This window comes from Heliangelus exortis, chromosome 5 (genome assembly GCF_036169615.1).
Source record: "Heliangelus exortis chromosome 5, bHelExo1.hap1, whole genome shotgun sequence".
Lineage (NCBI taxonomy): Eukaryota > Metazoa > Chordata > Aves > Apodiformes > Trochilidae > Heliangelus > Heliangelus exortis.
The window spans coordinates 2,263,040-2,275,814 of NC_092426.1; the positions used below are offsets into that span (position 1 = coordinate 2,263,040).

The 12,775-nt window shown below is 42.1% G+C and overlaps 1 protein-coding gene and 1 long non-coding RNA gene across 3 annotated transcripts in view; one reads left to right on the plus strand and one right to left on the minus strand.

Moving 5' to 3' along the window:
• Positions 1 to 1,686: 1,686 nt before the first annotated feature.
• The window catches only part of MAP4K5 (mitogen-activated protein kinase kinase kinase kinase 5), a 69,048-nt gene continuing 57,959 nt past the window's right edge, over positions 1,687 to 12,775 (minus strand). For both annotated transcript variants that reach the window (XM_071745109.1, XM_071745107.1), the window contains 7 exons: positions 12,342 to 12,445; positions 11,752 to 11,929; positions 10,701 to 10,769; positions 9,956 to 10,048; positions 8,194 to 8,264; positions 7,405 to 7,460; positions 1,687 to 5,018 (listed from right to left, as the gene is read on the minus strand). In XM_071745109.1, the coding sequence (XP_071601210.1) occupies positions 4,931 to 5,018; positions 7,405 to 7,460; positions 8,194 to 8,264; positions 9,956 to 10,048; positions 10,701 to 10,769; positions 11,752 to 11,929; positions 12,342 to 12,445 (659 nt within the window). In that variant the 3' untranslated portion in view covers positions 1,687 to 4,930. The remainder of the gene's footprint in view (positions 5,019 to 7,404; positions 7,461 to 8,193; positions 8,265 to 9,955; positions 10,049 to 10,700; positions 10,770 to 11,751; positions 11,930 to 12,341; positions 12,446 to 12,775) is intronic.
• Positions 4,968 to 9,147, plus strand: LOC139796764 (uncharacterized). The gene is made up of 3 exons (XR_011726142.1): positions 4,968 to 5,049; positions 6,791 to 6,997; positions 7,674 to 9,147. It is a non-coding gene; the product is annotated as an uncharacterized lncRNA (long non-coding RNA).

Below are 12,775 nucleotides of genomic sequence, written 5' to 3' on the forward strand. Positions count from 1 at the left end.
GGCAGGGAAGGTACCCAGTGAGTGAGGAGGGGATCCCCCATCGTGTCTCAGGGCGCCACTTGCACCCCACCCGCCTCCCCCGCAGTTCCGTTGTGTTTTTACCTCTCTCCAGAGCTCTGTTTTTCCACCGCAGTCCTCAGGTTTTTACTCCAATATCCCCCCAGGGTTGGGAAGAAGAGGGAATGTCTCCTGAAGAGTGCCGGCTTCAGCCAGCACCCGCAGCCCTTTCCCCGGCAGCCCAGGCACTGCTCCCGACCAGCTGCCACCATTCCCCCGGGCATTGCTTGAGGACCTGGCACACACATCCCTGCTCCAGCCTTGCCATGGGGCTTGGGAAACAGCATATTCCTCTGAACATCTCTCCTGAACTGTTCCAGCACATCATCCCCAGCTTGAGCTCCCACCAGAAGCATAGACCCTTTCAGACTTCCAGCTCTTACCTTCCATCTCCTCTTGTGCACCTATTTGGGTCCTTGGCTCTCTTGCTGTTTGCTCACACCCAGATGGTCTTTTATGGTGGCATTTACTTCCAGTTGTAGATCTGGAGATCTGTGTAGATGCCCTATTCCACTTTATGCCTCCTCCTTCCCAGTCCTTTCCTGGGGTGCTTCCTCAATTCTACACAGGACAGAGGATCTACTACTTTTTGTTCTTCCTATGCCCCATCCATCAGGGATGAAGAGTCTCTTCATGTTCCAGCTGTCACACGCGTTGTCTCTTTTTGGTTCCTTCTCTTAAGAAGAGAACCATACTTGAAAGAAGAGAGGGTAAGAGTATTCTTAACAACAAACGTGTTCTTTGGTCGAACGAAGCCACCACTGAGATTTTCCCAGCTCTATCAAGACCTGCAATCAAAGCCCCCAGCAAACACTGTGAGACAACTCAACACTCCACAGCATCCCTGGGGAAGGTTTCTCATGCAGCTGTCCCTGAGCACTGTCTCAGAGAGGTCTAAGGACTGTACCCTGAGGGAAGCTCCTCAAGGAACTTAAATGACAGCTCACCCCACAATCCAAATTGCTTTCCCAGACAACATCTGCACATTGATGCTTCAATTCACCCACAGTGGGAACAACCTTCTGCAGAGGAAGAGCTTAGTATCAACCCATACTAAGATCTGGGGTTCTTTGTGTTGTCCAAAGGCACAGACACAACCCCCCTTTTCCCTGTCCCTGAAGAGCTGAGATGAAGATCAGGGGCTGAAGCACTTGCAGTACACAGCTGACCAGTGTCTGAGGCTTCTCTTAACTGCTCCAGATCCTGCTGGACTCAGCTGCATCCAGGCTGCAGGATCAAAGGTTCATCTTTACATTTCTTATTCTCTTACAGAGCCCACCAGCCACCTCACCCTCTTCCTGAGGAACCAGGGATGAGGTTGCCAGCCTCTGGTTCTAAAGCCAAAGTGGTTCCATGGTGACTCCAGCCCTGCTGTGTTGGTGCAGCAGTGACTTCCAGCCTGAAGCTGGGAAGTTTTCCATGGATTTCTCATTTCTGTCCTCAGCCACCTTTTTCTTCCAGCTGATCAGCTGTGTGGGAGATGTGTGGCTCCCTGGCACTCTGTAGGATTGAGGCCAGCTCTGGATCAGGCCCTTCCCAGTGGCTGCCATAAAAACTGGAGACCCATTAACTTCTTTCAGGATACATCTGATAAGGTATTTGTTTCCAGCAAATCTACCACACCACATGTAGGTATCAAATAAAGCAAAGTTTATTTGGCATAGACTGAAATGAACTGCAACAGAAGTTTAGGCAGAACAAAGCCGAGTTACACAAACTGGAATGAGTGCAGTTAGAGTCTCAGTTACAATCTAATGACTAAACAAGGTAAAAAAAGTACATTTCAGAAAGTCTCCCAGTCTTGTCCTGTTCACCCAGAGACGTAGTGGCTCACTGATGCGTTGTACCTTTCGTCTTTTAAAGAGATGTCATCAAAATTACAGTTGTATTTTTCAGTTACAGTGAATTTTGGCTAGGAAATCAGAAGAGACTTAATCTACAGGCTGCTCTTCAAACACTGTTTGCATTTCAAAGAGCACTGGGAGCCTGTTTTAAGGCTTTCAAGTTGAACCCATGAACCTTGTGCATCATATAACCCATACTTTGATATCTGTCAAAAGAGTAACGAGGGGGTGAGCAAGCTTTTGCTTTATCAACTCCAAACCCACACACTAGGCCTTCTCAACCCTGGTTGAAATATCACAAAAATAAAGATACAGACAATACCAGGCTAACTTAATCTAACAAATACAAATGATACTGGTCAGAGCCACCCAGGCTGGTTGGGGTATGCAACATTTACCTCCCTTGTGCTATATTCCAGGCTAAGAGTAACCAGTGAGGTTTTCACACCAGCAAACACCAGTATCTTGCAGATCAATGCCACTGGCAATTTAAACCAGACCAGACAAAGCATTTCAGCATTTCAAACCATTAGAAATACTTTAACAACTGAGAAAGGGGGTCTGATTAAATGAGGACTTTCCTAGGTTCATTTTTTATGATTCAGCAAATCACCAGTCATTCAAAGAAAAATACTTTCAGTTCATTACTTTTCCATGACCATGTAATGACCTAAGAGTTATTTACTCCAGTTACTCCCCATACATATTCATAGTTTATTTACAGATTTCTCTAGTCTTTTAAGTGTTTTCAAAGGTGAAGCCAGAATTACCTTTGGCAGTGAATGAGGTAAGTTAAGTGTTTGCTCTACAGCATCTACAACACCTGGTGCTTCACTTTGTCTTTATTTTCATTAAACATCTTTGTAAACTAGGAGTTATACCAGTTGAGAGTTAATCACCAATCACTGTTACCTATGGAGAAGTAATTCCCAAGAACTTAGAGATTTCCATTTCTTTCAAACACAAAATTTCCATGGCTCTCTTTTAACGCTGCTGATTCTACTACAGCTGATGTGAACTGATTAAGTTTTATCTGTACACTTATTATTTATTACACTTTGACACAGGTTCAGCACCGAAACACTCAATTTAAACACCAACTCAATGACAAGAATTAGTCTTGAGTGACAATGCCAAGTGGAGAAAATTGCTAAGTTACGTGCGAGTCTGGTTTTCCTTCCAGACCTTCAGAACAACGTAGACCTCCAGCTGTACCTGGTACCAGACAGACACCACTGAGTCATCTCGTGTGCTGAGTTCATTCCCCCAATGTTAAATTATGAATTGTGTAGCCTGATGCCTGAGCAGACAACCCCGTGCCCCACTCCTCAGGTTGCCAGGGAAGATCAACCCACTCCAGCGCCGCTGTGTCAGCAGAGTCCTCAGACAGACCAAGCCCTTGTAACACACTTACCTTGACTGCTTTATTTAAGTGACCTGTGAAACTCCTAACCTGCCTTTCCTAGGGCAGCAGATCACAGAAATGAAAAGAGGCAGCAGCAGGCTGCAGGATTTAATTTTAAAAACCCTCGGTTTGAATGTTTATGAGCTGCTGCTGGATCTGCCTCTGGACTGTGTTTACTGACATCAAAGCTACCAGATTAATGTGAGGTAGTAAAACCAGATGCTATCCTATAGTCAGATCATATTTATATTAATATTAATGGTACCTCAAGAATTGTAATTAATGAGGAAGACAAAAGGAACCGATGTGACTCTTCAACGGAGAAATAAAAAGAGAAAGAAAAAAGGCAGGTGACAAAATAGGGAGAGGGAAAAAGTGATCAAAAGCTTTTATATAGAATACTGGTTCTTATCATATTTATTTATACTACACATCTGGGGAAATACCCATTTCCAAACAACTGTCTGACAACAGTTTGATGACTGGAGAAACAAAGAAGCTCATAAGCTCTGTTCTCACTCTGGGTTCCCCTCTGGCATAGTATAAATAAACTACACGTCATGGGCAGCTTGATACATGATACTTTCATTCATTAAGGATGATGATCAGGTACAATTTCCATTTCACATCACAAGGCTGATCCCTAATTTATGAAAATAGAGCATATATATTTTGTACATTTTTTTATATATATAAATATATATATATAAAAAAAAGACACACTGCCTGTCAACTTAACACACACACACACACACACACACACACATGGATATTGTACATGCCCACCCAGGAGCAACATGTCTGATATCAATATTATATTTTGTGTACACACACCCTACATCTAGTAGTAAATAAGAAAATCCCTTTTATGGCAAATTCTGCAGGCAAAAAGAAAAAAAAAAATCAATACAAAATACTTTGTTGTACAAAACTGCATTTTTACAAGATCAACCAACACTGTAACATACCCCTCAATAATGCACTACATCCCTACAAGAAAAAAAGAATAATCAAATCTTTATACAGTTGTAAAAAAAAAAAAAAAAAAAAAGTGTAAGCTGCTCTGCAACCTTCCTTTGCTAAAAGTTAGATACATTACACCATTCTAGCAGCAGATTAATAAATAAAGATTAAATAGTCTATTATACAAAGCCATACTGAATGGCAGATTTAAAACCAAAAAGCTTTGCAGATACTTTCACTTCCTACACGAATCCTTTTAATTAAGAGTAAGACTCAGTATAAAACTGCCAGCACTGTATCTACAGAATACAAAGAAAATCCAAGGGAAGTAAAATATTTAACAGTTTATGGCACCTTTACTGCAAAACATTTTTGAAAGGCTCTGTTTCCCTACAACTAATGAGTAAAGGGCTATTTACCTCATAGCTTTTATTAAGCAAACTCGATACAACCAACCACACAGTGGCAAGAGACAGAACCAGCTGTTCCCAGCTGCAAAAATGTATTGATTTCCACCCTAAACCAGCATCATTTAGGTGTCAAGGAAAGAAACAAGAAGTCAGAGTCCTGCTTGTGCTGAGCTTCCCAAGGCTGCTTTTGTTCCTTGTGTGGCAAATTCTCTCTCTCTCTCTCTCTCTCATTTGTGTTAGGTTCCTGTTGCTTAGTAACTATTTTCATGTCCAGCCAAGATGTAGAGGTTGCTGTGGGCAGTCGGGTTTTCTGTTGGCCTGCTTTCCAACACCACCACTCTGCAACCAAACACAAACAGAACCCAAACTGGTGAGTGGGAAAAGAGGGAAGTTACTCCTCGGTGTAACTACTGAGGAGGTAGGAACTTGTTGCTCCCAGGTTTCTGCAGACTGGAGGGATAAGGGGTTCTCCTAAATATCTCGGGTGTTTTATTCTTTAAATCAGTGACCTCATTTTTCAGCATCACTTCTGATAAAAACACTCGAATCCCAGAGTGTCAGGTGGGAAGGGCCCCCAAGGCCCATCTGCTCCAACCCTTCTCAGATTCTTGTTTCTCTGAGATGTCTCAGCACCCCCTGGAGCTGAGACTTCAACCTTTCCAGAGTGGGGGAATCCCCCCCTTCCCCTGGGAGACCATTCCAAGCTCTGACTGTCCTCATGGGGAAACATTTTCCTCTGGTGTTCAGTTGGAATCTAAACAGTAAAGTGGAATACACAAGGAACAGAGAATTAGGAGCAGCTCCTTGAACCAGAATCTGCCCCTTCCAACCACAGACATGTGGAGTGAGTAACAAACCCCTACAACCTCCACCTTGAAATAAGCCAAGTCCTCTGCTTCTGCTGGGAGGTTACTTCAGAGCCAGCACTGTGAGGAGACACAACCCCCCTGTCACCTGCAGCCTCAATATCTTTATGCCTCCAAGAAGCATCAGCCACTGACCTGAACACTTCTCCCCTCTAAATATTTATCAGCCAATGGGTTCAGCCTTTGTCCTGCTGGATCATGTTCCTGTAGGCTCTGGAAAACCTGTTTGTCCCTGCCTTGTCACACTGACTGCTGCCTTCTACACATTTGTGCCATGCTGAACCCCAGCACTCATCTCAGTGCTCTATAAAGTCAGGCCCTTGATCTCCTCTTTCCCAACTGCTCCTGAATTTCTCTGCACCAGATGAAATGAAGACTCACTCTGAGCAGCCTCTGTCCCTAATCTTCACTTAGTAGTAGATCACTTAAATGATCCCAGTCAAAAAGATGCTGCAACACCTCATTCACTTGAATGGTAGCAAAGACTCCTGTTCCATTTATACAGAGATGGAAGAACACAAAACTAAGGATTTTTGGCAATTCAGTGAGGTCACAATAGAAGAAAATGGCTTCACTGCAAAGCTGCATGCAGCAGGAGGGCTTCAGCCCCAAGAAACTGTCCCTCAGACATGCACATCTCCTACAAAAGTGCAAGCTGAACCAGATGAGACACTGCTGCCCATCCCTATGTGTTTAGCACACTCCTGAGTTCACCAGCCCTACACAGAAACAGGAAACATTTAAAGGTACCAGTTCCAATCCACCAGAAAGATTCACTGATGGTGACACAGCACACATCTGGGCTTGCACATCTGGCACCTGGACTGCAGTGGAGCTCAGCAAAAGCTCATCCTTGCAATCAGGTGCTCTCTGCTCTGCCACTGCCTGTCTGCACCAAGAGAATAACAGACAGAAAAGAGGGAGTTGTCATTGCCAGAGGTTGTGCTTTGTTTTTGGGTTTGAGCTCCCAGAGTCAGCAGTGGCAAAGATCCTCGTTTCCAGCTGCAGGGATAAGGGACAGGGCACAAAGCAGAGAGGACAGCTGGGCCACCCCCCTCCTCCACAAAAGAGCTTGCATGCTCTCACTTTCTTTCTGCACTGGGGATGCAAGAATATAAGTTCCCAAAATTATGGATTACTTACAGAGAGCAAGTCAGAGCCAGGCTTCCCAAAAGCCAGACAAGGGAGCAGAAGATCAGGAATTAAAACTGATTTTCTGAACTCATTATTCTCTCCTACATTTAGCAGTCTGTCTGCCTGAGAAACCAGAAGCACACATATCCACACCTGGAGCCTGGGGAGCAGCTGCTGAGATTTCAAACCTGGAGGCAGCTGCACCTCTGCCCAACATCTGTAGCTGCAAGGAACCATCTGGATGTTATGGGGAAAGAAAGAATTAAACCCCACCTGCCATCTGGTTTGCTCTGCTATTTCCAGACCTCAGATCCAGAGGTGTGAAGATCATTTTTAAGTAACCAGATGTCAAAATAATTCCCCAGGAGAACCCAAGCCAGAAGCTTTCCCAGAAGTGCACTGAGGACCCTGCTTACCATGACCCAAAGGCAGCTCTGATCACTCCCTGCTGTTTATCTCCTCACCTTGCACCTCCAGCCAGTTGTGTTTGTTCCTGCTTCTGGCTCTGGAGAGTGGGGGAGGTCACAGGGGCTCTTAGTAATAATTTTGGATGCAGATGCAATCACTAATTAATTTTTTGGCTGCTGCAGGCAGAAACAGTGCTTCCTGCCTCCACCAGGACAGCCTACAGATAGAGCTGTGGTGGGCTGGAAGCCAGTTCCAGCTGGAAGAGAGAAACCTGGTTTAAATAAAATGAAATTTTAATGTTTCTTCAAGGTGATTACCTGTCTGATCCCAGCAAGCGGAAAACCCTGGTTTCATCTGATATCTCCTGGGTGACCTGTAGAAAAATGGAGACATTTAGGTCCATTTCAGCAGCAAAATGAAATTTATTGGTCTAAGTTGGAGGGGAAAAAAAGAGATCGGTCTCCTTGAAAAGTCAACTATAACTAAGTGCAAATTACAGGACTGCATTGGATAAATGGATGTTAAGCAAAAAAGATTTTTAAGTTGCATAAAATACAACTTATTTTAAATAATTTTTGTCTTGCAGGCTGCTATTAGTGCAGATGACTTAGTGACACAGATGGAATATGGTGAACAAATCTCTGTCAGCAGAGACTGGCCAGCTTTTCCCTGCATTTTCACAGAGGATGCCATCAAAAAGCACAGTGCTCATCTTGGAAAAAGGACAGATTTATTCATGGGGACACTTTAAAAAAGAGACAAAAAGGAAAAAAGAATGTCTTCTTTTTTTGAAAAGGGATGCTGGCAGCTTGAGCTTTTCATTCAAGATCCAAGAAACCCAAATGCAGTTTACACCAGCTCTGTACCAGCTCTGTGCAGAACCAGTTCAGGAGTTTCTTGGATATTCTTAGAAACAGCTGCCCAAAGCATGTGCATGAGCTTCACCAAGAATAACTCAGGAGGAGAAGTCAGAGAAAGCAACCAGCAAGCTGAAGCAAAGGAGCATGAGCATTATCACAAGGGAGGCAGCAAGAGGAGCCAAAAGATCAGGTGGTAAATAAGGAGCAGCAAGAAATTAGACCTGGAGAGACTGGGAGATGACTTACTTCATCTGACTTAAAGCTTTTGCCCTGCATGCCATGTTTCCAGAAGGCCAGCACACTGTCTTGAAGGCACACTGCAAAGGAGAAACACAACATCAGAGCCAAGCATGGCTGAGCTGAACCAAGGAAATTCTGGTTTCTCACCAGCACTGAAAATGAGAAGTGTGTGGGGGAAGTACGTGGTGAGCCCTGGACTCCTGGCAGAAGAACCCAGCTCCAAAATCACTGTGGAAAAACTGGATGGAAATGACTACTTGGATCCAAGAGATACATTAGGGTTTTTTAAAGTGAAATTCAAAACACATCAGACATTCCCTGTGTGCCAGGACAAGACAGGCACCTCTGGTTTTCCCTTTCTTCCCTTTTGCTTCTATTCTCTGGATCCTTTTTTTCCTAATGATTCTGGAGAAAACACTAGGAAGTGCATAAGCAACCTGCCAACCAAAACACTGTGGGTTGCTGGAAATTACAGGTCATTTGAGTTATTATGTTTACTTCAAAATAGACTTGAGTATGAGAAATGGGAGGAGTTTCCCATTCAGTGTAAGAGAGAGAACACAAAAAATGAAATGATTTAAGTACCAGACAGGATGAAGAGCCTGGTGTTCTTGAAACAATGTGACAGAAACATATTTTACACTCTGTAAAATCCAAAATCCTACTCATTTTCCTTTATTATTCCTTCAAGCTGAATTTTTTAGCTGCTCAGTATTAGCCATGCCCTAAACACACAGAGCAAAGGGAATGAGCAGAATCCTAAGAGCAACATTTGTCACCACAGCCTCAGACTGATCTTCACCTGCTACTCCTCACTCCACCCAGCAATCAAAGAGTGAATATTTGTTTAATTCCCTGAATTCCCAACAGACTGCCTGGAGTGTGAAGAGCTGCTCACATGCTTCCATGTCAGCTGGTAAGTGCATGGCTCTGGGATAAACATTCTGTCTATGAATTCCTTCAGAGTTCAAGGAAAAGGGAATGGTCAAGTCCCATTCTGCATGCAGCAGCAGCTGATGGTAACAGCAATTAATTAGAACATGTCTGACATAACTAATTAGAGATGCTGTGTAAAAACAACGTGCACTGCTTCACCAACTGCTGTTAAAATACAAAATACCTCTGTTGAGAATCTTCTGCTCAAGTTGTACAGAGCTGCTAACAAAACCAAGGTGTGTCTTTACTTTTTTCTGATGGATTTTGACTCCAGAAAGAAATTTAATTGTTCCATATCTCAGAAACTGATCTTAATTAGCTGCTTCTGACAGCTTATTACATCAGAAATACTTCTTGACAATTACAATTCAAGTTTTAGAAGCAAGGCTGCTGTCCTCTAAAAGTAAAAAGCCTGTCCTCTTAAGAATTAGATTCAAATACTGCTACCCTGACTGTTAAAAAATGGGCTATCACTTTAAATAAAAATTTAATTTTAGACGATTAACACAAACTTATATCTTATTAAAACATTTTCTCCTCCCCAAAGGTCCTTCTCAGTGCTATGGAAATTATCACAAACTAGTCAGCCTTTTTTTTCATCCAAATCATGATACATCTTAATTATAAAATGGGAATTATGGGACACACTACCTGCAACTTTCTTCAGCATGTCCATGGAGACAGAAACAGCTGACAATATCCTGACATGTGCAGTTTTTAGTGTCAGGCCCCACTGGGTGCACTAGACCAGTCTGGATTATTTAAAAGCCTTCAACACTTTTCCCTTGAAGTTCTTGGTCCTTGAGGGATGATAGCAAAGGAAATCACTTACCCACTGACTCAATGCAGAAATCAAAGCTCAGCTCAGATGCCAACTTCTTGCTTGACTTCAGCTTCCCGTGTAAATTCACAATTTTCACAAATTCTCAAGAAAAACAGAACAAAACCAAGTATTAAAATCCACCACTGAGAATGATTACTGATGGCTTGAAGTATGAAATACAGATTTCATCTTTCAGCACAAAGAAGTTCACAAACCTGGTATCTACAGGATTTGCCAGAAATTAATCCAAAAGCAATACTGAAAAGCTTCTTACACACCTTGTGTGTTTTTGACTCCACTTTACAACCTTCTTGCAAATAACAAACAGTGCAGAAATGTCAAAGCAACTTAGAGGTTGGCAGTTCAGGCAGACTAAGTTGAGGCATTAACCTCTGATGGACAAGAGAGTTATGGTTGTAATTCCTGTGAGTGATGCAGTGTCAGCTGCACAATAGGCAAATCCCAAGTAAATTTGGAACATTTCTAATTGGCATATATTTGAATTCTGATCTGTTAATGCTGTGTTACATTTAATTTTAAAAATGAACCAGAATGGCACAGACATGAAGAGGGAAAGTGGCATCACATGGAGTCAAAATGAAAACCCACTTATCTGAACTGTATCTTGTCAGAAATATTACACCACAAATTAGTAAGGATGGGAGAAAAATTAACTTGTGGCAGTTTAAGAAATGTGGTAAAACAAGTTTTACACAAGGTGTATCAAGTTGCCCAACAGAGATGTGTTACTTACTGTCCAGGCAGACAAGGACAGTGTCTCTTTCCAGCTGTGTTACATGAATGGCATCTAGCTGCTGATTGCCTGAAAAAAAGAGAACAGATTATTTCACATCACATCATAAAACTGATCTAAGCCTCCCCTTAACCTCTCAGCAATTCTTAAAGCCTTTTCTGTATGCTAGGAATCTTTTGCAAGCTGCAGTATTTGTTACTTTTTGAGATTACTTTTTTTTTTAAGGCTACAGGATGACAGAATGTTCTGGGAGGAGTACAGGGCCTCAGGACAAGCCCATCAGTTCCAAGCAGGTATTTAATATGAAAGCACTACTGTTTATTTGCACAAAACACATTTTGTGTTACAGTTCAACACAGTAAGTTGGTTTCCTTCATGAAGAGGCAGTCATGAACAAAAGGAACCATCAAGGGAATCTCTGCTCCTAAAAAAATGCTCTTGTCCCATAAGCCTGCACCTGGAAAGATTATTGTGCTGATATTTAACTAGATGTGATAGTTTTTCTAGTTTTTATTAGTGAAGTTCTTGATACAGATATTAAAAAGCAGTTTTAACTGTAAAAAAAAACCCAACAACAGCAAATCCAACAAAGCCAGCAGGGCAAGATATCAACTAACTTTTGAAGATAAAACAGAAAACCTACTCCTGAATGTCCAGCTGAAGATGACAAACCTCCCCCAAGGGCTGGAGGACAGACAAGAATGCATTTATGTGAACATTTACACAGGAAAGAAGAGGAAAGAGGAGGAAGACTGATCCTGGGAAAAACAGTATGCAACCACCATTGAGAACCCAATCTGTTTAAGGGTATTTATAAAATAAAAGATGTGTTTAAAACTGAAGTCTTTAAAAAAAAAAAAGAGAGTTTCTACTAAGAAAGTTTCTACTGAAGGTCATCACCAGAAGAACCTGGGACCAGCTTCATTATGCTTTAAGTAGAAAAGCTGCATCATTCTGCAGAGCCTGAAGGGTGTCTAAATGACTTCTGAAGAAGGGATATCCAAGAGCTGCCAGACAATAAAATGCCCACAAGATGGCCCAACACTCTTACCTGCACCAATTTCTGTAAACCAAGAAGAAGCAGAGTTCAAGTTGATTGTCTCAAACTGAACGACCTGATTTGGTTCAGTGCCCTTGCTGATAGCTACACAGACCATGGGGTATTCCTGCTCTGGTATCACAAGCATTTCAAACACATTCAAAGGGCTTGGCAAAGGGAAATCAAAGTGCTGGAAAAAAGAAACAAACATCATAAGGTATTTGTCAAGTTTCCTTTTACCTTGGAAATAAGAAGCCAAAAATAACACTAAAAGATGTAAAAAAAAGTCTAAAAGATGTAGAAGACTTTTTCACTGCTGCTAAAAGTGCTTTTTTTAAGACAGCCTGAGCTGTGAGCAACATTTTGTGTGCAGAGGTATATGCTGGTCTGTTGTTGCTAGTGCTGGGCTTGAGCCAACACTTGACTGACTTCAGTCACAAGATTTTCTTAGTCAAAATGTGTCAAGCCAGATTTTCAAGTGCTCAGAAGCCACAAATGGGACTAGACTGGGATGTACTTTCCATTACAAATTCTGGAAGGGCTATTTCAACAACTGCATAATGATTAAGATAAAACATTCCAAGCTAAAATGAAATACTTACCTTTATTAACATGAATTTCTGCATTGGCTCATACCACTGGAGTAGAACAATTCCAGACTGCAATGCACCACACAGGTACTTATGTCCTGTGTATGGATTTCGTACTACACAAAACAAACAAAACCCAGAAAACAACATTTTTTAAGCTCAGGAAGTCTGAAAAGTTTTGTGCATCTTTAAAAAAAAAAAAAACAAACCAAAAAGCCCTACAGCTATCTTTGCCAATAATTTAAGGAATAGCATCAGTTTCACTAATTGCCTTCTGACTTGTTTTTCCACAGTGATTCATATTGTGCTACATTCCAGATAAATTCAGTTCTACTTATAATTAATAACCTCTAACATTCCTTCAGTCCCAGTAAAGAGGCCACAGGCTGAGTGGGCAGAAAAGCTGCAACACCTTCTTCCCAGGGTTGTGTGAGCAGGGGGAGTGA